Source organism: Fukomys damarensis, unplaced genomic scaffold, assembly GCF_012274545.1.
Source record: "Fukomys damarensis isolate Sample0158 unplaced genomic scaffold, DMR_v1.0_HiC HiC_scaffold_21, whole genome shotgun sequence".
NCBI lineage: Eukaryota > Metazoa > Chordata > Mammalia > Rodentia > Bathyergidae > Fukomys > Fukomys damarensis.
Genome location: NW_022900933.1, coordinates 34,765,981 through 34,790,910, shown reverse-complemented (window position 1 = coordinate 34,790,910; position 24,930 = coordinate 34,765,981). Strand labels below are relative to the sequence as shown.

The 24,930-nt window shown below is 53.6% G+C and overlaps 2 protein-coding genes and 1 long non-coding RNA gene across 8 annotated transcripts in view; 1 reads left to right on the top strand and 2 right to left on the bottom strand.

The window, feature by feature from the left end:
• LOC117287135 overlaps nt 1-19,693 on the top strand; it is a 24,724-nt gene extending 5,031 nt beyond the window's left edge. The window contains exons 2-3 of the long non-coding RNA XR_004518346.1: nt 18,325-18,415; nt 19,626-19,693. This is a non-coding gene — a long non-coding RNA (uncharacterized LOC117287135). The remainder of the gene's footprint in view (nt 1-18,324; nt 18,416-19,625) is intronic.
• On the bottom strand, nt 163-4,151 carry Bdkrb1 (bradykinin receptor B1). Its single transcript, XM_010609154.2, has 2 exons — nt 4,032-4,151; nt 163-1,636 (listed from the first exon to the last, which is right to left on the bottom strand). The coding sequence occupies exon 2, from the start codon at nt 1,624-1,626 to the stop codon at nt 568-570; it is 1,059 nt and encodes a 352-aa protein (XP_010607456.1). The 5' UTR covers nt 1,627-1,636; nt 4,032-4,151; the 3' UTR covers nt 163-567.
• Bdkrb2 (bradykinin receptor B2) overlaps nt 12,080-24,930 on the bottom strand; it is a 22,750-nt gene continuing 9,899 nt past the window's right edge. For 3 of the 6 annotated variants that reach the window (XM_010609147.2, XM_010609153.3, XM_010609150.3), the window contains 2 exons: nt 16,593-16,705; nt 12,080-14,073 (listed from right to left, as the gene is read on the bottom strand). In XM_010609147.2, the coding sequence (XP_010607449.1) occupies nt 12,939-14,073; nt 16,593-16,666 (1,209 nt within the window). In that variant the 5' untranslated portion in view covers nt 16,667-16,705 and the 3' untranslated portion in view covers nt 12,080-12,938. Of the gene's footprint in view, nt 14,074-16,592; nt 16,706-17,407; nt 17,515-19,139; nt 23,264-24,930 lie in introns of those variants that run through there. The other 3 variants (XM_033766819.1, XM_033766820.1, XM_010609149.2) reach the window with 3 other exon arrangements.

Genomic DNA, 24,930 nt, shown 5'->3' with positions numbered 1-24,930 from the left:
CTACTCCCCTTCTTAGTCCTGGCAGTCAGCTTTGAAAATTCTAGCCCCGTGGAAACGTAAGAGAGGCCCTTACTGGATGCTGGTAGGAGTTTCCTGTGCAGCTGTAATAAATTATAGCAGACTCGGTGACTTAAAATAACCAAGCATTTATTCTTACAGTTGTGGAGATCGGGGCTGAAGTGAGGGTGTCAGCAGGGCTGGTTGTTCCTCTAAACTCCAGGGAGGTTCAGGGATCTTGCCTTTTGCAGCCACTAGAGGGCGCCTGAAATCCGTGATTCTTAGCCACTTTCTAGTATCACTGACCTGTGCCTCTGTCCTCCTATCTCTGACTCTGTCCCTCCTGCTGCCTTCTTATAAGCATCTTTGTGATAATTGGACCCCAGATAACTCAGGATCACCTCCACATTTGGAAGTCAGTAAAGTCCTCATTGCCCCATAAAGTACATTCACAATCTCCAGGACCAGGTCCTGGGTATCTTCTGTGGCTGTTATTCAGCTTCCCACAGTGGTCTTTATGATGTCAGAACGAAGCAACAAAGAAGCCAAGCTTCCTGGCTCATTGCTATTTTAACTCCTCCAGAAGAGTTGGAGGACTTTTTTCCTGTGGGACGAGGACATTGGCACAAGACTTCTAGGGGTGCATTGCTTATAGAGCTCCCAGACCTTGGCTCTGAAGAGGTGTCCCACAAAGACATAAATCACTGGGTTTAGGCAGCTGTTGGTGAAAGCAAAGAAGTTGGCCAGCTGCAGGCCCAGGTCGGTGATCTCCTCCCAGCAGCAGCCTTGGATGGCCTGCACGTGGAACAGGAACTCCAGGAAGGCGAAGAAGTGGTAGGGGGCCCAGCACACCAGGAAGGCAGCCACAAGTGTGAAGATCAGCGCCGTGGTCCTGCCGCCCTTGGGGCCTCCACACCAGCTCCTGCTCACCTCTTCCCGCCTTCGCAGGGAGGCCAGGATGTGGTAGTTGAAGAAGAAGATGGCAGCCAGTGGGAGGAGGAACCCCAGAACATTTAACTCCACCATTCTCACGAAGTGCCAGGCCTCGTGGGGGAACAGCAGGACGCAGGCGGAGACATTCAGATCGGGGATGGCTTTGATCGATCGCAGCAGGAATGTGGGGGTACTCAAGAGGCCCCCTGCCACCCAGATGAGCAAGCAGGTGGCCTGGGCCTGCCACCGCCTCCGGCGCCCCCAGCTGGCCATGGGGTGCACCAGCACCCTGTACCGGTCTTGGCTGATGGCCACCACCAGAAAGATGCTGATGAACAGATGGGCCTTGATGACCCCGTTGACCACTCTGCAGAGTGGAGCCCCAAAGGGCCAGTTGAATCTGTTCCAGATATTCTCTGCCCAGAAGGGCAGGCCCAAGACAAACATGAGGTCAGAGGCCGCCAGGTGAGCCAGGTAGATTTCTGCCACCTTCAGCCTTTGCCGGGGCAGCAAGAGGAGCGACAGGACCAAGATGTTTCCCAGGAGGCCGAAGATGCAGATGGTGATGATGACTGTTGGCAACACTCTGTGCAGCGCTTCCCAGGCTTCGGGAACACCAGCACAGGATGTGGTGTTGGGAGGGGTGCCCTGGCTCTGGTTAGATGACTGGAGCTCCAGCAGGGCCTGCAGTGCCATCCACAGTGACCTGCAGTGACAAGTGTGTAGAGTAACACAAGTGGAGGCAAACTATGACTTACTCAAAGTCCAGCCTGTTTGGGCAATAAAATTCTGTTGGAGCACAGCTACACCCATCAATCACGTACTGTCCACGGCTATTTTTATGCTGCACTGAGGGGCTGAGTGGTGGTATTTACCATCTGGTTCTCTAGAGCAGTGGAGGCGAAGCTTTTAGAACTTTCCATGATAACGGACAGCTTCTGGTTTCAAACCCCGGCACTCAGAGTCCAGAGCTAGCGTTCCTGTCTGTCAATTCTTCTCACTTTTTCCCTCACATAGGGGATGATGCTGGGCCCAGGGAAGTCACCCGAGTGTCCAGGGGTCCTGGCTGGTGAGTGACAGCAAGGTGTGACTCTCACTCTTCACTGACCCCCAGGCCACATCCTCAGCTACACAGTGACCGGCATCCTGCCTCCCTCATACATGTGGTTAAAGCCAGTGGTTTCCACGGAGAGGGCCAGGGCAGACAGAGAACCAACCCCTCCCTGAGGGTGACCATGCCTCCCAATCTCTGTGACCTCTGAGGGACACACATTATGTGAGCAGTGCCTGCCAGCTGACTGGGCCACAGCCAACTCCAGAGACCCAGTCATTAGGTGGGGAGTCTGCTGCCCAGCTAGATCTCCAGGCCTGGGGTTCAGAGAATCGTCTGAGGTAAGGATCCCTCCCTGGGGATTGGGATGGATCGCATGGGTGACATCTATGGCCGCAAGCTGCGTGGGTAGTTAGGGAGAGGGTAGTTAGAGAAGATGATTCACTGCTGCTGGGCAGGAGAGAAATTCCCTGGCAGTGGAGGCTGAGCAGTTCTGACCCAGAGTGCAGCAGGGCCCTGCACGCTCTCCTGACAGTGACTTTGTTCTTTACCGGTGGCCACTAGTGTACAACTCTATTTTATCATTTAGTGAGACTTTTCAATTTTGTAAAACTCTTTCAACAGTGAAAGGCTAAAAAAAAAAAAAAAAAAGGTTTAATGGAAATGTAGGTGTCGAGCTGCTGTTTTTCAAGGAAGTCCATGTTAAATGTGTAATTTGCACAAAACCTTTGAGCCTCAGCTCCCTTCAGAGCTACAGGGAGGTGGAGGCCCAGAGCCTAATGGCCCCCTAAGGTGCCTGTGTCCTCGCCCCATTCCTGGGATGCCCAAATGGGTTCAGTGTCATCACATAGGTGTTTATGAGGAGGAGACAGGTTTCAGGGTCGGAGAGAAATGCGACTGCACTGCCTGCCCCGCTGGCTTGAACATGGAAGCGGGGCCATAAGCTGAGGTGCTGGTGACCTCCAGAAGCTGGGACAGGCAAGGGGTAGAGTCTCCCCTGGAACTTTCAGAAGGAACCAGCCCTGACAATATCTTGACTTGAATCTTGGCCCCTTGAACTGTGTGGTTCAGATGCACTGTGTGTGGTAATTCCTTACAGCAGCTGGAGGACGCCGGCATCTGGCCCAGGAGGTCAGGGGCTTTAGCTTCACCCTAAGCTCAACACTACACACTGCCCCCAGCCCCCATCTGCAGGGCCTGACTGTGGCCATGACCTGTGTTAAAGGTCATCTTCACTAGCTGCTGCCTGTGTTGGTAAAGTTAGCCAGAGATGGGAATCTGCTTTCATCACTTCCTGGCTTTAGCACCTAGGTTTACCCAACACAGAGTAGGTGCTCAAACCACAGTTATCCACATTATTACTAATATTCGGTTTTCTTTAACATTGGACACATGTACCAAAGATGAAAAGTCTATCATTTCTGCCTTCTATTTTCTGAATTTTGCACATTTTATCCCTGGCATATGCTGCTTGGGAAAGAGCATGTTTTTTTTCTCCAACACATTAGCCCTCTTCAAATGAACTCCAATTTCAAGAGTCAGGTGATGAGGAAGGCATTTGAAATACAGACTCAGAAGATAAGAAGAGCAGTAGGGTCACAGGAGAAGACGCTACTTTCAAACTACACATAACCTGAGCAGTTACTGGCAACAAAATCTTGTGAGCCATCCCGGAGAAACTAAGCTGATTTTTGTAAATGAGAATTTGTAGATTGAACTGTGTCATTGTCCATTCAAGGCTCTGATGATTTTATTCAGTGCTGACAACTTGGTTTGGCTGTGATATAAACAAAACAAAAACTTCCTGAGCCATTCCAAACACTCTCCCTCCTCCTGTGGTGAGAAAAACCATTTTAACCCACACTGGGCATGGACTACAATCTCTTGCATTCTAAGCAGAATTATTCTGTTCAAAATGTGTACTTACAGAATACATGTTCTGCCGATATACAGATGTGAAAGGAAGTTTTCTATTACTCTTCCCTAAGAGACACTGTCCCCTTTTCTATTCCGCTCTCCTGAGAGAAAGAAAGGACGGTGGTTTACTTACTCAGAAGATGAAAGCGCTCACGGCTCCTGCTGGATTTGGGACAGTGAGAGCTGCCTTTGGTGCTTTCTGTTCTGGACACTTTCTGGACACGTGGCGGCCTTAAATAAAGCCATCTCCGCCCCAGCGAGGTCACTGGGCTGCCAAAAAGTGAGTCTTTCAAGACAGAGGAAGCCGGTGGTTTTGGAGGAGCAAGGCCCTCCTCTCACTTTGTGATTTGGAATGGGCAGAGATTAGTCAGTGCCCCTCTGCTGTGTAACATCTGGGAGGCCAGCGATGCTGCTTCCCTCCTGGCAGACGCTGTCATTAACAACCAAGCTCTGAATCCCTCTTTTGCCTTCCAGACCCCCCCCCCACTAACAGAGCCCACAAAGCATCAGTCTGCACTCAGCAATATTCCCCACTCCCAGTTGGCCCTGAAGGGCTGAGGATTCAGGGACAACTTGTGTGGAGCTAAACTTCACATCCACTCCTGCATTTTGGTCATGCAGGGAGCACGGCCACGAATCCCTCCTTGGGGACTCCATCACTAAAACAGTGAGCTCAGAACAAGTTTGACTCATGCCTCGCTCAGCACAGATGCATTTTCCCCTCATCTTCCCTGCAGCTCTGAAATCCAACTTCCATGTAAGCTGGCTTCTATCAAGCTGAACGGCCCTGGGCTTCACACTTCAGAAATGGAGAAAGCCCTGGCTTTCTTCGGAAGTCAGTCCCTCAGAGCCTAAGAGCAAAGCCATGGGGCTATAGCTATGTCTGTTCCAATAACAAAGCTTCATGTTCACCGCCCACTTCATGCAGGGACGTGGCCAGGCCAGGACTCCAGGCTGCTATCCCGGCTCCTGGAGGGGCAGCCCCCAGATGTCTGGAATACAGGGGCTCCCTCTTCCTTCCGAGTCAGGCCTTTCTTTGCATTTCCACCTTCTGTGACTGATGCCTCAGTGGGACTAACTGCACTTTCACATTTCCCAGCAGTTTTCTCCTGTTGCTAGAGATCTAAAAATTGTGGAAGAAGGAAGAGAAGGAGGAGCAGGAGGAGGGGAGGAAGGGGGCCTGGAATCAAGCACCAGTTGGAGGTGTAAGTCTGGGGGGAGGGCACTGCCTTTGGGGAAGTCCCTTCCTCTCCGAGACACCCTGTGGTGAGACGTCTTTTAGTCATGCTGATGTTATGGCATGTGCTGTTCTGGATGGGGTGTAGCCAGAGAGCTCCAGTCCTAGCCTTTCCTACCACTCTGCCACAGTCTGGTCAGGGTGGCCAGCAGTCAGCTGTGCCTACCTCTCTGACTCAGGGTCACGGTCCCATCTCCTCTAACGGGTGACACATAGAGGCGTTTGGTGAGACTGGCTGAGCACATCCACGGCCTTCTGTGTACATGAATGTAGTGACAGAAGACATACCGTGAACCCCTGTGGGTTCCGGGCCCAGTGTGCACCAGTGGCACAGCATGACAAAGCCTCTTCCTGCTCCCATGGCTGACTGGTGGCAGTAAGTGTGCAATGCTGAGTGACAGTAGGGGTGGGGCTGTGTCCGGGTACGAAGATGGAAAGGGTTCATTCTGCTGGAGGCCCAGTGTGCCGGGCAGCCCCTGATCACAGCGCTTCCTAAGACCCACAGCCTCCTGAGCTAATTCTCTATCTTCTTCATCTCCTGTTTGTTCTCTTTTTCCGGAGAGCCCTGGGAAGACTGCATAGTGAAGGGCGATTTGGGCAGGGTCTGGAGAGGTGAATAGGAGCCTGGATGATAGGGAGGCGACAGGCACACACACAGTCCCATGTTCCAGTGCAGGGACCACTTCGCCATACCCATGGGCAGCTCGTGTGGACTCATCGTTTGGTGCAAGCAAGAGAATTGAGCAGACAGGGTCAGCCAGAGTGAGCTCTGTTTGGGAGATGGGGTCAAGGAGGACCCCAGCCCGCCTGGCTGTTTTCTATGCTGCCTCCCGTGGCCTCAGCTTCCTCATCTGGAGAGTGGCCCCTTTGCAGAGGCCTAGCACCCCATGAGATTGTTCAGAGGGAGCTGGCCTCTTGATTTTATTATGCAGGCCCCAGACATAGCGCAAGCAAAGGTCCTGAGGCTGGGCAGCTTGGTGGGTTGGGGAACTGAAGAGGAGTAGACAGAGCACTCTGGGTGCAGTGCCTGAACAGCTGGAGAGGGGTGGGAGGCGGGCAAGGCCAGGACCAAGACTGAGGAGGAGGGGTACTGAGGGGACTGCGGTTTGTAGGCAGAGCTAGATGCTTGGTGGTGCACATTGTGAGGAAGATGGAGCCAGGGAAAAGTCACATATTCTTCCAGGCTTCTGGCTCAGGCAGCTGGGAGCTACCCACTTACTTAGATGGGGAAGATGAAGAGAGGATTTCATTTTATCGTATTCTTTTCTCCTTTCTTCACTTGAACCCAGGGCCTTCACACTGAACTACATCCCCAAGCCTTCTTATTTTTCATTTTGAGGCAGAGTCTCAAGTCACTAAGTTCCCCAAGCTGAGCTTCGACTTGCTGGCTTTCTGCTTCAGCCTCTCACATAGCTGGGATTGCAGGTGTGCAACAGCACACTGGTTTCTTAAAGTTTCTTTAAAAGAGTTTCTTAGAGGATCAGAAAAGTTTGTTTGCACTTAAGTCTGAGATGCACTTGAAGTACCTAGACAGCTCTCTCCAGCGGTGCTGGGACGAGAGGCTGCTGCTGCAGACAGCGGGGCAGCGGAGAATGAAGCTCAGTGGGCCTCAGGGAGACAGAGTCTACAGGCGCTCTTTCCCTCTCCCTTTCCCCTCTCTTCTTTTCCTTCTCTCGCTCTCTATCACTTACCTCTCTACCTGCCTCTCTTTCTACCTCCTATCTATCTATCAATCATCTATCCACCATCATCATCATCCACCATTGTCCATGAACTTGAGTGTTATTTCTTGCAACAGGGAGGGGAAACTCTAAATCGGGGAGGGGAAACTAAATCTACAGGGCAGGCCAGCAGGCTAGAGACACGAAACTTTGGCAAACTCTGCCATAGTAAATCATGGCACTAAAACAGGCGAAACACTAGAATAAGAGCCGTGTACTGCCAGAGAGGATGGCGCCGGGACTGGGTGGAAGAGAGCAGACCCGGTGCCCTAATGGGGCGGCCCTCTGATGACTGCAATGCTTTTCAGGGTTAGGGTCTCTTCTCTGTGAGACAGGGGGAGGGGTGCACAGGCTGCCCCCAGGGACCAGGGGACACCCGTCTGAGGCTTGAGGTCCCCAGAGCAGGTACTTTGTACACAAAGCTGACCAGGTCTTCAAGGCTGACTTGGGAGTTGGGCCGGGTGGGATAGGACATGGGATCTGAACCAGGGCTTGGGTCCTCACTTCATCACTGTTGAGCGGGGGACCTTGAGGTTTTCTATGCCACCTCCTGGGCCCTCCTCTTCCTTCTCTGGAGAGTAGTCCCTTTGCAGAGGACTAGCGCCCTCTGAGATTGTTCAGAGGCAGCTGCCCTCTTGATTTTACTGTCCTTTTGCTGTTGCACAAGATGGTGTCACACAGGAGGCCACACAGCTTGCTCTGGGCTGCAGAGGAAGCAGATGGCCACTGCTGGCCACCATGGGCACCTAGGAGGGAGACTCAGAGTGGTGACTGAGGGAGCTCAGAACCCATCTTTGGCCACGTTTCAGGGGCATCTACAAACGACCTCCCACCTAGTGGTGCGATGTCTTGGCCACCTGGGAGCCAGAAGCTGTGCTCAGCCTGGCCCTGGAAAGCCCAGCATCAGGCTCTGCAGAGCAAGTGTCCGGTCCTGGTGTCACCAGGCCTATGGTACATGCTCTGGGGCCTGGGCCGACCCCAGTGTGTCGTGTGACACACTCAGCTTGGAAAAGGCCCTCAACTTTTGTGTACCATGTTCTTTTGGAACCCTTCCCTCCCCAGCAACTCAGAAGGCTGGAGCCTACAGTCAGTTGTCCTGGGAACTCCAAGGGAGAAGCCACCCTGGCTCCAGGTGACCTTTACTTTCCTTGGCACACAGAGTCCTTGCCCATCTCTGTCTCCTCCTCCTCATGGCTTCTCTTTATAAGGACACCAGTCATTGGATTTAGTGCCCATCTTAGTCCAATGAAACCTCCTCTTAATTTAATTATTCTTGCGAAGGCCCAACTCTGAGATAAGATCACAGTTTGAAATTCCAAGTGGACGTGCATTTTCCTGGGGGCGGGGTGGGCATTGTTCAACTCCCTGTAGTTTATCTCCCTTAATCTTTACAGCACTGGAAATCCTCATGGCTTGTATAGAAGGATCATTGCTTTTGCACTATTGTGAAATCAAAACTGTAAGTGGAACGGTTCTAAGTCAGGGCTGTCTGCACTCACAAGGCCCAGAAGATGCAAAGTTGTTTGTTGTAAATGCAGCCACAGCCTTGGTGGAGAAGCACTTCTTAGAAACAGCTGCCTTGAGGGCTCCCAGTGGCAGGTTGTGTCCTCTGTCACATGTGTGCTCCCCATAGCAGGCAGAGCTGCTCAGCACCCTCCATGAGAGGGCTCAGAAAGTTCCTGCCCTTTCTGGCCTCAGTCTCCAGCCCTCCATCTGGAGGTCTCACCCACACTGCCCCGCTGGAGGATGGTGGTGGGGAGGGGTCCATCCCATGCCCAGCACAGTGTGAGGCATCCTGAGGGGTCTTGACCGAGCCCCGCCTCAGCCCAGAACCACAAACAAACTTAAGCTTTCAGCCATGGCTGTTGCCAAACTCTGACCTCTTGCTCATCCTTGACCCCCACGCCCTCCTGGGCTGGGAGGAAGGATCAGGGGTGTGGGAGGCTTTGAGATTGGGTAACAGAGGCTGGAGCAGGGCTGACTCACGAAGATGGCACTCAAGTGGCTCCAGGCCACGATGGCGCCATCCTCCTGAGCCTGGGCCCCTGTGGGGTCAACAGCACCCAGTGTGCCACTCTCTGTGCTCCATCCCCACCCCAACAGCCAGGGCGGATTCAGGAGCCTGGACCCTTGCTTGGTTTGCTGAGGCCATGGAGCCAGGAGGGTGGGCAGTGGGAGGAAGCTCTGGGCCCCTCTCTGCCTGCTGAGGGGTCCAGCCCTGTGGTTTCCTCGTGTCCTGAACAAATGCTACTCCATGTGCCCATGTCATGCCTTGGACAAGGGATTCGCTTCACACTTTTGGGCTCAGGGTGCTCCCTGAAAGAGTTCAGGCCAGAGAGAGGACACCATGACTCTGGGATCTGTCCCAGCACTTAGGTCCAGTGTGGCTGAAGTGGGGAGAATGAACAGGGAGGTAGAGGCAAGGAGGAAGGGGCCCAAATATGGATGTGGATATCTATCCCAAGAAGGATACATTGGATGCATCTACCCTGCTGAACAGCCCACCTCTGGAGCACAGCACATGGCAGTGCCCTCTTATGATCTGAGGGCTGCTTGGGAGCTGCACTTACTCCTGGTGTCCAGCACTAAGAGAGGATGGGACAGCCTACTACAGGAAAAGCAGCTAGATTCAAACTTCCTAGTGTGGTTTCTACTGAATGTCTATTGCTTTGGTGTCATCATGTAGCCAGAAAATAGTCAGGTGAACCACTGTCCTCACAAGGCCTAGGGTTCCCTGCTTGATTCCCTGAGGCCCAGAACCCAGGGTTCTCCTGGGACAGTGCCATCATTCCCACAATCTCATCCCTGTCCATATCACCCCAGGGAACACTTGTTCAGGGCTTCCTGTGTCCCAGGCACTGCACCAACACACTTTCTACATCATTTTGTTAATGATTGTGACATAGATGACACTTTACATATGAGGAAAGGTAGAATCAGAAAGGATAAAGGAGAGAGTGGAGGCCACACAGCAAATAAGAGCCAGGGCAGGAAGGGGAACCATATTCACCTGATCCTTAGGCCTTAGCACCTGGCTCTGTTCTTCATGTTTATGGCCTCCCGTAGGTGCATCTGTGTTCTTCAGATGCCACCAGATGCACAGTGCAGACTGTCTTAGTTACTTTCTCATTGCTGGGACTAAACACCCAACACCCAGAAGTTAAAGGAGGAAAGGTTTATTTTAGCTCACAGTTTATAGAGGTTCAGTCCATAGTCAGCTGGCTCCAAGACAGGGCAACATGGCAGAGGAGAAACAGCCCACGGCAGGGAAGGCAGGAAGCAGTGAGCCTCTTTCTCTTTTTATTCCATCCAGGCTATAAGCCTATTGATGGGTGTCACCCATACCCAGGGTGGGTCTTTCCATTACCCACACTCATAACTATGCTAAGCCAATCAATTGATTAACCCAGCATCAAGCAGCCATGATCCAATTACTTCCCCAAAGCCCCACCTATGTATAAGTGCAGGGGGCATGGAGAGACCTCTAGATAAAAGCCAAACAGAGACCAAGGCTTGGGAGATGGGCATGGCTAAGCATGGGGGGAAAAGGAAGGGATGATGGCTGCATCCAGAAAGAAGCAGACAGAACCAGGAAGCCCTTGGGGGTAGAATCTAAGCAGGTTCTTATCTGCTGGTGGCAGGGAGAGGGACGGCAAAGATTGTGTGCGGAGCAGTGGGCCCAGGTCTCTGGCACATGTGGGTAGGTGCATGGGTCAGCAGTGCTATTTATGGAGACATGGAATGCAAGTTTTGTTTAAGGAATCAGTGAGTGATTTGTTGAACAAATCATGACTAACAAAAGTTCTCAAAATGGAACAGAGTTCCCGTTGCTGGAAATATGAAAGTACTGTGACTTTTTATCTGGACATTGTAATGGATAATCCTAATTTGAGGGGAAGACCAAATGGTAAGCACTCAATAAATATCTGTTGTGTGAAGGAACAATGAATCACTGCCATCTCTGTGATTTTAGGGTTTCACGAAGACTCCTGGGCACCTGAGGGGGATTTGGTGAAGTTATCTGTAGAGGTATAGAGGATGGTGGAAATGTAACATTTTCCATTACTCACTGAATATATTTTATCATCATCATCATCATCATCATTATTATTATTATTATTATTTGTAGTAGTAGTAGCAGTATCAGGGATTGAACTTGGGACCTTGTGCTTGTGAGGAAGGCGGCAGGGCCACTGAGCTAAATCCCTGGCCCTCATTGAATATATTTTAGAATATATGTTTGCATACCCAAGCGTACATGTTGACTCTTTTTCTCCCACTCATAAGGACCCCAAATTGCAAAAGTTTGGAGACCATTGGCCCACATGACCTATCTTTCTGCGCTCATATTCAGGGTGCGACTGCTCTGGATGTGTGGGCTCCTCGCCACCCCTGGCCTGGGTCTAGCCTCTCGGGTGGGACAGAGCCAGCTGGTTACTGAATACTCATTTTCAGTCTCTCCTGAGCTCACTGACCCTGAAATGCCTCTGTCCTATGTGGCTTGAAGCTAGAGCCTGGGCCACACCTTCCTTCCCATCTCCTCCTAGGGCTTGGCACTGTGCTGGCCACAGGAGGCAGATTAGTAAGATGAGTAGAAAAATAGATGAACACCCTGAGGAGGACCAGGCTGTCCTCTCTGCCTGTGGCTTATGCTGCTGCGCCTTCTACCCCAATCCCGCCACTCTCCCCAGCCTGTAACGGGAAGGAGATGCCCCGGGAGGCTGCTGGGCCAGCTCTTGTGCCATCTCTGCTCAGCCAGTGTAACATCCCGTGGGGCCTTGTCCCCAAGGTATTCTTCAAGGTCATGTGTGCCCTGCCCTGGAGCCCAGCTGGATGCAGACCCCACCCTCACTGACGAGGTGCTGGAAGTGATGCTCTGGGGTATTGACGGGCACTGCCCATGGGTGATGTCCACTGCTTCCTGCTCAAGCTCCCCTCTGGGTGTCCTGGGTCCATGGTCAAATAAAGCAGGTGCTGACCAGAAGCAGGGGAAGCAGGCCAGAGTCTGGGTGCTGTGTCCCCATTAGAAATCTCTCCCAGCCCCACCACAGTCCCAGCGTGGGAGGGGCCTCCCCAACACATGCGTGTGCTTGTGTGTCCATGCGTGTGTGTACACTTGTGCCCACAGGTGTGTGGGGGGTAACGGGGAGGAGAAGCAGAGGGCCAAGGGGGGTGGACGGTCTCCACCTTCCTACCCAAGCCGATTCCCATCCACAGAGCCATTTCTGAACCGCAGCGTCTTTTCCTTATAATTAATTTATTCCGTTTTGTGGGCATAAGGATGCCTCACATACATAGCACCTTTCACTTCTCAAAGTCCTTTGTGTCTGTTACCACCTTTAACCCTCCTGCGATCTCGGATCACAGTGGGGACACTGAGGCACAGACAAGGGGTCTGTGCTTCTAGTTCTGGCTGAGTGGGCTCTGTTCCGCCCACAGGGCCTGACCTGGGCACAGCAGGACAGAGCCTGCTGGAGCCTGCCTACCATAGGCCTCCTTCCCCTGGGGTTTCTGGACTCCCCTGAGATGGAGACCCCGTTATCTCTCCAGGACCATACACAGTGAGTGACTCCGAGGTTCTTCTTTTTGCACAGAAAGGAGGAGCCATGGAATCCTGGTCTCTGGGTTCTTACTGGGGACCCCTCAGAGTTTAACTGAGAAATTATCCTCCCAAGTCTGAGCTGCCTGGGTTAAGGGACCCCAGGACAGATTCCACCAGGTGCTGCCACATGTGTCCTGGGTCACGGCACCAGAGCCGGGCGGCAGTTCCCCAGAGCTGTGAGCAGTCATGCCCGGGCGGGAAGGGACGCCACGTCCCTCAGTCATTCCCGCCCCTGCCCAAGTCCCCTCTATGGTTAGGAAGGAGCAGGCTGGCCCCAGAGTGGCGGCAGATGAGACTGCGGGGGCCCGCTCACCCCGCTGTCACAGACCCCTCACGCGATGGGGCAGGGCAGGAATCACCCTCCTGGGTTTTCCGGGAGAGGTGGGGCTTATCCATCGCCCAAGGTCACTTGGGGTGTCTTCTTCCCCTGGCTGGGCCCCATGCTGAATAGCAACTGTGCGGCAGGCGGTTCTCGTGCATTCACAGTAGCCCAGGTGGCGCGCCCTCACTGCCCCTCCTGGCCCAGTCCTGTAGCTTGTGGATCTGCCGGTCCACCGAGATGGAAGTGCGCAGCGTTCCCATGGAGCTCTCCGCCTGGACCGGTTCCGACGACGAGCAGCAGCCCTTCCTGCACAGCCTGTGGTACACTTCCCGGGACTTCTTCCGGAAGCGCTTGCCCACAATCACGTACACCAATGGGTTGAGGCAGCTGTTGCTGTAGGCTAAGTAGGAGCTGATCTGCGTGACGATGTCGATGACGTGCTCGGCCCAGCAGCCAGGGAGGATGCCGAGGCGCAGCAGCGTGTCCAGGAAGGTGCTGATCTGGAAGGGCAGCCAGCACACGACGAACAGCAGCAGCACGGCCAGGACCAGCACGGTGGCCCTCCGCTCCGTCTGGATCTCCTTGAACTTCTGCATCTCGTTGTTGCGCAGCACCTGCATGATCTGCACCGTGCAGAAGGTGATGATGCTGAGGGGCAGCAGGAAGCCCACCAGGTTCAGGAGGACGTTGGTGAGCACCTCCCAGGTGCGGGACGGGTAGATAATGACGCAGGCAGTGACATTGTGGCCCTCCTCACTGTACTCCCTCATGGTCCGGAACACCAGCATGGGCGAGCTCAGGAGCAGCGTGCACCCCCAGATCACCAGGCTGTAGACTTTGGCCCAGCGCACCCCTCGCATGCGGCCCATGGACATGGTCTTCACCAGGGCCAGGTAGCGGTCGATGCTCACCAGCATCAGGAAGCAGATGCTGCTGTACAGGTTCATGTGGATCATGGTGTTCACCACGCGGCACAGGGCCTCCCCAAAGAGCCAGTCGAAGTTGTTGGCGATGGTGATGGCCCAGAAGGGCAGCCCGCAGGCCAGGACAAGGTCGGCCGCTGCCAGGTTCCCCAGGTAGATCTCTGCCACTGTGCAGCTGCTCTTGTGCAGGCAGAAGACACTGAGGACGAAGATGTTCTCGAGCGTGGCCAGCATGAACAAGACCCACAAGAAGGGGGCCTGGGTGGCATTGAGCCAGCCCCACCACTTGGTGTCGGGGCAGCTGCTGCCCTGGGCAAGGGTTCCGTTCAGCGCAGATGCAGCTTGCAAGGTGACATTTAGCATGGTGGTGCTGAAAGAAAGTGGAAGAGAGGCTGTTACACCTCGGTGAAGTCCCGAGTGGAAGGAGAAGCAGCTGGTGCAGAAGCTTTGGGGACACAGTCGGCCAGCTGCTCAGCAGTTGGCTCCCCGAGGTGGAGGTGTGGGGCACTGAGGTCCATTTCCACAGCCAGTGCTGAGGGACTCTTGACTCCCCAGGTCTTAGGGAGCCCCCTCCATCCCAGGGCTGACATCCATCAGCAGCTCTGACAGCTTCCCTGAGGAGAGGGTGCCACTCCACAAGCAATGAACAGGAGAAGAAAACACAATCACGCCGGGCAGGGAGACTCTGGCCTGGGCCCATCTGGCCACACCCTGTCTCCCTGTACAGCTGCTGCCCCAAAAAGGCAGCATTGCACCTCCACCCCGCCACAACCCAGGGATGAGCAGAGGACGTGAAGGGGAGGGAGGTGGGGCCTGGGAGCCAGAGTGCCTTCCTGGGTCCCAGTCCTGGTTTCCTTACTTCTCATCTGATTAACTTCTCTGAGCCTCAATGGACTAACCAGGAAAATGGGAAAACCAAAATCTACTTCTTAAGATTGTGGAGGGGACAAAGGACAGTGTGAAGGAATCCAAAATCCCTATATTTGGTTCAGTAAACCTGAGATTTATCTACTTTTGTTGCTTGTTGAAACAGTCAATGTCAGGCTTTTGAAGCAAAGTTGGTGGGTTCTGGTTGCTGTGTCCGTGACCGTGTCATTAACTAGTGCTCCTCTTTCACTCAGAACAGGGGTTAGGCCACTTTCTAGAAGTCCTCTCCAACTGGTCTCTACCTGTGGCAAAGGTACATAGTGCTTGGCTGATGCAGGTTTCCATCCCAGCTATGTGGTCTTGGGCAAACATCTTGACCTCTCTGAGTCTCCATTTTGCTTTCTTCACGGTAGTAGGTTAATCTCTTCCTGACTCTCCTTGCCTGACAGTGGCAAGGTTCAAATCAAAGAGTGGTTGTGAAGACACAAGGAAAAGCCCAAAGCATGCACCCAGAGGGAGGCTTACCTGGCCTGTCTCATGCTCTTAGGATTTGGGATAAGAGATGGCAGAGGGAAAGAGGCACCGTGAGTAGGCTCATAGTTGGGAAGATTTCTGGCCGAGCATCTGAGCAACATATTACAGGGTGGTTCTGCTCAAAGGCCTCTGGGTTTTCCCAGGAAAAGCCGCTCTACTTCCCAGGGCAGCTGCGCCATCCTGGGGCCTGCGATACACCTGCTGCTCAAAGCTTGGAGAGGTTTCGGGAGCTCTGCGTGGGGAGGAGCATGGACAGAATCCCACGTCCTCACCCTGCAGGCAGTATCAGATGTGGGAGAGAGCAGGCAGGAGGTGCAAGAGGAGAGGCTGGAGAAGGGAAGAAGAGCTCCCAGGAAGTGAGGCTGCTTCCTTTAGGGAAGGGACAAGGGGACAGGAAATAGGCTACAGAAAGACCCCGCTGGTGGTGTGATGGCTCGAGTGTGTCCCACAACTCTTTGATAGCCCTCTCCTACAGAGGAGGAGCCTAATTCTTTTTCTGGGTGTGGGCTGGACTCAGTGACTTCCTTCCAACCAACGGTGGCAGTGATGCTGTGTGACTTCCAAGGCTGCAGCATACAGCGCCCTGCAGCTTCTTCCTTGGCCTCTCAGACTGGTCCCCTGGGAAAGCCAGCCACCACGTTGGGAGGATCTGCATGCAGCCACTTGGACAGGAAGCAATCGGAGACCTCTTCCAGAAGCCATCAGCTGCTTCTGGCCCCCAGCTTTGGCTCTTCCAGCTAGGGCCGCAGACAAGAGACATAGCCACCAGCTGCCTCCACTTGCCCTGCACTCCTGACCCATGGAAGCTGGTGGCCCCTTTCCAGCCTCCTCTGTGGGGGATGGACCTGCCCTTGGGAAGACTCCTCATCCAACCCTCGGCCCCAAGTCTGCAGCTACAGAAAGCCCATCTCCTCAGTGTTTGGCTTATGGAGTTGGTAACCCTCATGGGCCAGCTCACCAGGGACAGAGGTTTGGTACCAGATGCTACTTGTCAACAGCCTGGCCGGCCCAGAGCTGGCTCTGAGAAGCCACAGATGCTGCCTTGTGAGTCCCGAGTGGGAGCTACGGGGTCAGTGCCCCACAGCCCTGGCTGAGATGGCCATGGACAGAGACCGTGCTGGGCCTTACTCTGTGTCCTCTGGCCTGGCCTCCCTCTAGTCTGCTGACCTCTAGCCCAGTTCTCTCTTTAGAGGGCTCTGGTTCCACCCACTGTCAGCCACCCGTGGGAGACACCCCCATCTCCTCAGGAGCATGTGCATGTGTCTGACCTTTGGGTACTGACTTTAAGATGGAAGCCTTACCTTCATTTCAGCTGGCCCAGGACAACCAGGAGTGTCCCTCCCAGATTCCACAGCACAACTGCCCACAGGGACTGGGACATTTCAGGGTCTTTATCTCTGGGCTCAACACTCTCTGCACCTTCACCTCCCACCTAGGGTCTGAAAGCCATGCGATCCCCACAGGTCTCCAGGTCACCTAATGACTCACCTGAGGGAGGCTGTGGTAGGTGCAGGGTCTTCATGAAGAGATGGGAGCATCAGCCTCCTCCAGCCCGAAGGCATCTGGCCTCAGTGTGGGATGCGAGTGAAGCTATTCTGGGACTGACGAGGAAGAGGAGAGAGGGTTAAGTGGTGGCTGGCGACCGTGACATGCAGGGTCCCATACCGGGGAGGGAGATGGGGTCTGCAGAGCCCGACTGCTGACCACAGTCTTGGACTTCCAGCCTCCAGAACCACGAGCCCAAATAAATCCCTCTCCTTAGACATTTCTCAGTCTTGGCATTCCATTACAGCTACAGAAAGCACACAGACAGTCCCTTCTGCCAAGGAGAGTGGGCTCAGAGCTGTGGCTAGTCCCCCAGAACTTTTACAGAAGGTTGATATTCTTTCTTTTAAAATGACAAGCGAGGGCGGGGGATTTAGCTCAGTGGTCTGAAGCCTGCCTTGCAAGCCCAAGGACCTGAGTTCGATCCCCAGTACAAACAAAACAAGCGATAGCCATTTTTCCATTTATGTTGATAACATGAAGCTATAGTTCAAAAATAAGCTGATATTAAAAAATAGTTATACAAGTGACACAGCTAAGGCAGAGACTGTGAAGGGGAAGGGTGGATGGGGAGAGCACGGCTTGAAAACACTAGCTTGGGACATGAGTAATGCGGGTACAGTCGGGCCCCAGAAACAGGCCTTGGACTGAGTCCTCTTCCAGAGAGTGCATCATTTCATCACATTTTTCTCACTAAGGGGGATCAAAATATATGGCAGACAGCTACATTTAAAAAATTTTAGTACAATAAAAGATACCTTGCTATGAATGCTTTCAAAATTCTTCCTTCTAACACACATCGCATTGTGATTACCACTTTCTGAAGCAGCTCTAGAGTCCTCTTTCGTGACTGTCTTTGCAAAATCTGATAAAAAATATAATGAATACTGCTGCTGCATGCCGTCCGGGGGAAGACAGGCTCATAGAAACATTATAGTGTGTTATTTTCTTGTTGCTCAGACAAAATAATCCAAGATAAAGGAGGAAAGGTTTATTTAGCTCACAGACTGTAGAGGTTTCAGTCCCAAGTCGGCTGGCTCCAAGGCAGACTGGCACAGCAGAGGAGAAACGGTCCATCGCAGGAAGAAGACAGCAAAAGCAAGCAAAGGATTGTAGCAGCTTCTGTCTGCCCCTTTTATATTCTATCTAGGCAACTGGAGCAGGGAGGTGCCAAACCAGTCAATGGACAGATTTAGTAAGCACCCATCCTTAATCCTAGCATTGTACCATGAATCAGCCACACACTATAGATTCAGCCATCTCTGCAAAAGCACCACCTACAACTAACTGCATGAGGCTTTTGGGGGACATCTAGATGCAAGCCATAAATGCTCAGCCCCTGAGCACACTCCGGCCTGAAATTCTGTGCAGACATCAGTTTCAGTGTGTGCCGAGGATTTCTGGCTGCCTCTCCTGAAGGCTCCTAGGGTCCAATGGCCATGCCCCGGCCCACAGTACACGTGCCTGTTCCTGGCAGTATGCCTCAGAGCCCCTCTCCTGAGGGCTGTGTTTCTGTGCTCCAGCCCAGACTGACACCCTTCCCTTCTCCTGCCCCTCCTGTCCCTCTGCATCTGTTCCAGTTGCTTGTATGGGTAGCACTTCCTTTCTCTGTGGTCAATAGATGGCTGCTGACTGGCAGAGGGCAAGAGGTACTTATTTGTCCTTTTCTCTCCAGTGTATATCTTTGCAGGATGCAGATGAGGGACACAGGAGCTATGGCACATCCACCTGTTACATCCTTGGCACCGCACAACTGAGAAGTGAATGTATCCTTTTTCACAGCCTCCAGATAAAGATGCAGAGACAGGGATGGGCCCTAGACACTTCAAGTGCACACAACTAAAGAGAGGCAGGATCCAAGCCCAGGCCTCCCAGAGCTCAGTGCCAAGTCCTTTCTTCAACACCACACAAGCTCCCAGCCAGCGAGGCTGCTGGGGCAGGGCTCATCCCAAGTATAGCTGAAGGATTGAAGGACTCAAGGGCTGGCTTCCTGGAAGGGAAGCTGTAGCTTATGTTCCTGCAGAAGAGCTTTGCTCATGTGGCTGTCTGGGGAAGCTCAGACTTGGGCTTAACTGGCGATGGGGGCCCAGCAGCCAGGATAGGAAAGCTGGCATTCCCAGGGCATCTGTCCAGTGAGCAGTGTGGCTCTTCCTCTCCCCTGGGTACTGGTGGGTATCAGGTCACCAGGATAGTCCAATGATGAGGGTTTCCCATTTGAGGAGGAAGGAGGCCCTTCAGGCTCAATTTTGCTTTTTCCCCTGGACCTGGGCTCAAGGTACAGCTCAACCACTAACTGGATGTGTCCCGGGAGGGTGCCCGCTAGATCTGGGCCTCTGGCCACCTTCACATGCACATGTGGATGGGTGAGCACTTGGATTGGGTGCCGGACATGTTTCAGGGTCCTGTGGCTTCGTGACTGAGACCCACAGCCACTCAGAATCCCAGCCCCAACCCTTCCCTACGGGGCACAACCTTGGACCCACCGCTCACCTCCTGGTGCCTCAAACTTCCTTCTCGGCCGTGACAGTAGTGATGCTTCCATCTACTCTGTGGGGCTGCCAGATGCTCGTGACTACACACTGTGCACACATCTTCGATTGTAACTGCCCCACAGTTGCCAGTGTTTCCTTTCTTCCTGCATCAGTTTTCTGCAAGCAGTTTTATTGATGGAAAGAGCTCTGGTGCCGACCAAGAAAATGTCCAACCAGCTGTCCAACCATTTGTCCAAATGTCCAACAGATGGGGAAACTGAAGCCCAGAGAGGTGAGGGTAGGTCTCAAGCTTATTCCAGTGTGGAAATGCCGTCCTACAACAGGAGCCCATGCTCTGCATGTTGCCACTGGGTCAGGACCTGATTCAGGTCAGTGGGGCTCTGAAGCTAGGGCTGTACCCGTGGGGATACTGCTCCAGTGGCCACCTGACTCGAGGCACAAACACACTCCTCTTTCTCTTTTCCATCCTTAGCGTTTCTTCCAGGTTCACTGTCCAGAACCTGGGAAATTAGAGTGGGAGGGCACACGGGCAGAGTTTCATCAGAGTCCCTGGTGTTACAGAAGTGAACCTGGGGACCCAGAGCTGGTAAACGTCCTCCCAGGATATATTTAGTCAGTGGCTGAGCGGCACCTTGAACCTAAGTCCCAGAATCCTGATTCCCAGGTCTCCTATTCTTTTCATCACCCCACAGCTGCCCGATCCCAGGCTGGCAGGCAGAGCTGTGGGTCAACATTGTCTGAAGTCTACTGTGACCCCGTGGCCCAGTGCATGCATACAGAGGAGCTGCGAGGCACACAGGCAACACAAGAGAGCAGATGACTTTGTGTGAGAATAAAGATGCCTGATTCCTGTGTCTCTGAATATCCCAGCTTCCTGTTGTGAGCAGTTAAGTCCTTTATAACAGGAGGAAATGGAAATCCCTGCCAGAGAGCAAAACGCAAAGCCACATGAGAAGGAGAGGGAGGCTTCATTCCACCAAGCCGAGTCCCTAGGGGCAGCGCAAGTCGGGCAGAGAGCAGGGCTAGGTCTGCCGTGGAAGGCTATTTCTCTGCACCTCTCCAGCCCCCTGAAGGTCCCTGATGGTCCAAGAGGTGGCCCTGGCCCTGCTGGGGCAGCAGTAGAGGGTTGTTGGCCAGGGGCCATGGCCATCAGTAAGTGTGTCCCAGCTTACAAACAAAAAAGAGGAAGACAGTAAGCAGAGGACCTCGTCCAGCCTCAGGAAAATAAGAAGCCTTGGGATCATGAAGCAGTTTGGGCACAGGTGAACAGATGAGTGAGAGGAGCTGCAGAGCATACCGAGTTGGCAGCAGGCACAAGAGATGGAATCTTGTCCTTTCCTGCTTACTGTAGTATCTGGGCTGCAAGGGCTTCTATAACACTTCTCAGCCCTGAAGGAACCTTTGCCCTTTCATTTCCTGGGAAAGGCCTTCTGGCCTCATTCATTCATCCATCCATTCATTCAAACAAACTCCATTTGTGAGGTATTTGTCATGCTCATTGTGAGGCACAGCAGAGACGACATCATGAGCAAGACCAAAAGAATCAGGATCTCAAGCAACCTAGTGCCGTTGTTCAAGGACCCTCTCAAATGTCACCTCTGCGAAGCCTTCCTTGCCCTCTCAGCCAGAAGAGCCCTCCCTGGTCTAGGACTCTACAGTAAACTGGTGGAAGGAGTCTTGCCTGGGGCCAGAGCCCTGGTGACCAGGGGTGCCCTTGGGTAAATGGTGGATCTCTGGGCTTCCGGTTCTTCACTGGGAGGATGAAGGGTTGGGACAGATGGTTCTGGAGATGTCTGTGCAAGCCTTCCCTAAAGAGGGGTAAGCAGTGAGCTCCCGATCTTGAGAAGAGTGCAAATAGATGCAAAGGTTTCAAAGACCCAATTCCTTACCCACTGGCTCCCAAAGGCTCTCTGGGGAGGGGTGGCAGAGGTCAGTTTAAGCCAGTTCCTTCTCACAGTGTGGCACGGAAGGGACTGTACCCTGCCTCCCTGCCCAGCTCCCCGCAGCTCTGAGGGTCTGGCCCTGGCCCTACCCAAGTCAAAGGCTCCCCGACCCTTCGCCCTCCACTGGGTTTTGCTGCAGGAGGTGGAGCCCCTTGGAATGGAGGGAGTCAACCTTCAGAGTTCAAGATCTTGGCTTTGTCTCTGCTATAGCTGATGGCCTGGGTAGGTGATAGCCTCTTCGTGAACCCCGGCATCAATGCACCACGTCCCCTTTTATTGTGAGTGCAGTGGTCAGTAGAGCCAGAACCTGCCCCTGGGGCTCTCCAGGTGGTGGGTGAGAGGGACACATCACTGTGGGGATGTGGGGATCCTCCCTGGGGCCACTGCAGTGTAAGGATCCACACTGGCTTCTCCAGCAGGACATGCACTCCATTGCTGGGGTGTGCATGGCAGTCCTGCATGGGCTGAATGGGGTGCTGGTGACCCCAAGGCTAGGGGCAAAGGCAGTACCTCTGAAGGAGATGGAACGGCCTTGCCAGCTCCCACACTGCTTGCTCTTCCCTGGGCAGAGGTCTGCCAGCTCCCTGCTGCTTCTGCCTCTGTAACCAGAGTGAAATGGGTCCAGGATCCCTGTCACAGTGGGGCGAAGCTGTCCTGAGCCCTGTCCCCAGATTGGCCTGAGATGCTCAAGGGACAGATGCCACCTCCTGTTACTTGGGGGCCCGTAGTCAGGCCCTGGAGGGAGAAGACTCCTGGAAGAGATCTTTGTCAATAAACGCCTCTGTTTCCACTGACCTGTGGGATTGGCTGAAGGAAAGGTGGGAAGGGAACCTCCTGGTGGTGCCCCAGGTCCTAGGGCTCCTGCTTTCTGCCCTTTGCCCCTCGGAGACTTGGGGACAAGGATGTTTCTTTGGAGAGAGGAGTCAGAGGAGTGGTGTGCTGGTAAAATGGTTAAAAGCCAGCTCTCTGGGGAAAAGCCTGAATGTGTAGCATCTGTTGATTTCCACTGTGTGAATACCTTTGCCATGGCTGATATTGAGTCTAACCTGACAAGTGGCTCTAGGCCCATCAGGCCTGAAACACTGTTCACAGAGCCACCTCCCTGCCTCTGTACCCACCTCCCTCTCGATGAGGGTGAGCAGCCCTTCCTACTCATCCTTCAGCTCCCTTGTAAAGGTGTAATGTCTCCTCCTCCGCGAGGCCCTCCTGGATTCTTCCTGGTGTCCCAGGCCCGGAGTGCCTATCACAGCCCTCGGCACACTTTGTGTCAACTGCTCACTTCCCTGTCTCTCTCACCGGCCCGTTTGTGCTGGGATGGCCCCAAAGGGCTCCGTCCTCCCCTTCACTCTGTCCCTACCGCCTAGAACTGGCCTGGTGCAGACTTGGACAAGATCTGTCAAATGGACAATGCATAATGGTGAGGGTACTGAAGCTAACGCAGGTGTTGCCTGTCACGAGCCCGTGCTGTTCTAAGCACACAACAGAGATCAACTCGTTAAATCCTCGCAGCAACCGGAGACAGTACTGATGTCTCCACCGATGAACAAGAGGACCCTGGGTCACCTGCCGGACACGCCCCGGCCTGCACACATGAGGCTACTCTGGTGCGGGAGGGTAGGGGGCACTGAGCGCTGTCCTCTTCCACAGACAATAAATCTCTGAGGGCTTGGGATGAGGCAGGGTCAGCTCAGGGGGCTCAAGTGCAAACGCACTTTGTACCCGGTCACATGCCCCACATGCACCAGAGCCGTGGGAGTTCTGAGTTAGAAGAGTCTCAGCATTAAGAGAGTCGTAGTCCAGGCTTTACTACCAGAGAGGAAGCGGGCTGTGACCCGTCTGAAATCAAGCAGGAGCATCCAGCCCTGACCCTGTTGCCCTGCCACATGCACAGAACTTTACTCTTTAGCCGGCAACGTCTAATGCCTACTTTACAGAAGGGGTGGGGGCAGAGGCTTACAGAAGAGGGGATGGAGTCACCCCAGGTCCCAGACTCAAAAGTGGTACCCAGGGGACCGTGCACCTCAGAGGCAGAAGGAACCAAGGCTGAACCAACTTGATTTCGATCAAGTGCGTGAAGCAGACCAGGCCAGAGGAGGGTGGAGATTGGAGATCTGAAGGGGCTCACAAATCACCCGACCCCTGGTGCCTCCTTCCCAGGAGAGGGGCCTGCCAGCCAGACATCTGCCTGGGCTGAGGCTGCAGGAGGGCGGGTGTGTGTGTGTGTTGGGGAAGGACCTGGCCTCGATCCCAGCTCTGGCCTCTTCCCAGGCTTGCTGAGATGGGGACAGTGAGGCTGCACACTTGTGCTGCTGTCCCCAGGTTGAGGTGAGCTGGCGCTGCCTGACACCTGGTCCAGGGTGGCAGGGAGTCAGCGGCTGTCGGGATCGCTCTTGTTGCCAGGGTACTATTCCTGGATCAGCACTGGGCTTTTTGTGTGTGCAATGCCAGGGATCGAACAGGGCCCGGCACATGCTAGGCCAGCGCTCTTCACTTGACCCCTAGTCCTCAACTCTGAGCTTTACCTGCCAGCAGGTGACTTCCCCTCTCTGGCCTCAGTTTCCCCATCAGTGATTACACTGAGTGCTTTGTAAGGTCCTGAGGCTTTTCTTTTTCTCCACACCCGTTCTGACTGTCACATTATCATCTCTGGAGCACAGAACAGAGTTTGTGTCTGAATCCTCAGTCCTGGCACTGCATAGCTGCTATTTGATTTTTGCTGCATTGAGTGGCTTTTGGCAGCAGTGAGCTCCCCGTCACTAAAGGTTTTTAAGTACAACCTGGGCGGTGTTTCTAGTGTACTTGGCTTAAGATTCCTTTAGTAGTATTATGGCCACCTTACCTAGTGCCACACTTGTTTTATCCCCCAGTGTTTTTTAAAAATTTGATTTCTTTTAATCCCCCAGTTTATCTAACTCAGGGCATTTTCTTTGTAGGATGAAGTTACTGGAGATGCATGCGCCAGACTTTTCCGTAGAGGGGGTTAACAGGGTACAGCACCAGCCAGCCAGTTTCCGGGGTGAAAAGAAGCTACAGAGAGGGTGCTGGCTTCCAGAAGGATGCCCAGCCATAGGGTTCTGAGTCTGGCCTGGGACGGCATCAGTCTGTGCTTTTGCTACCACTCCTAGCTGCGTTCCTGTGGGAGGTGGGGAGACAGAGTGCACCACCTTTGTCCCAATTATGTAAATACAGGCCACCTCGCAGAGCCAGCAGAGCCATGGTTTGTTGCTGGGTTGGTGGGAGGGGACTGGCGATCTCCCCCAGACCCCCATGAGGCCCCTGCAGAGCCTGCCTAGGGTGCAGGCCACGTTCAGGTCCTGGGGATCACCAGCTCTGGTGCAGCCCGAATGGAAAATTCCTGCTTTTTCAGCCTAGATGAAAAAGCTTTCTGACATGCATGAGCTTGCATACTTGCTTTGCACATCACATTTTTGGAGCCAGAAACAAAATCCTCTGCGGGGTGGGGTGGGGCGGGGTCCTGCCCTGCCCTGCCCAGCCTGCACCCGGCAGAAGGCACACCCCAGCCCTCTCCCCAGCCAGCTCCAAAGCTGCACAGGGAAAGAAGGGTAGCAGATTTGTGCTTCTTCCTGGTAGGTTATTGGGCAGTCTGAGGCTCAATTTCCTTATTGGTAAAGGGCTTGGTTATTGGCTCATTGGTATTAGGGGTTGTATTAATAGGAGACTGCAGCTGATGAGATGCCGGTGTCCACTGTTGGCTGCTGTGGGAAACTTCCAGAGCCCAGAAAATGTAAAAATGATGTGGTTTGTGAGCATTTATTGGCCCAGTCACAGAGGGAGGCAGGCAGGTGGTTTTTGTTGTCCTCTGTTTTTTTTTTTTTTTTTTTTTTT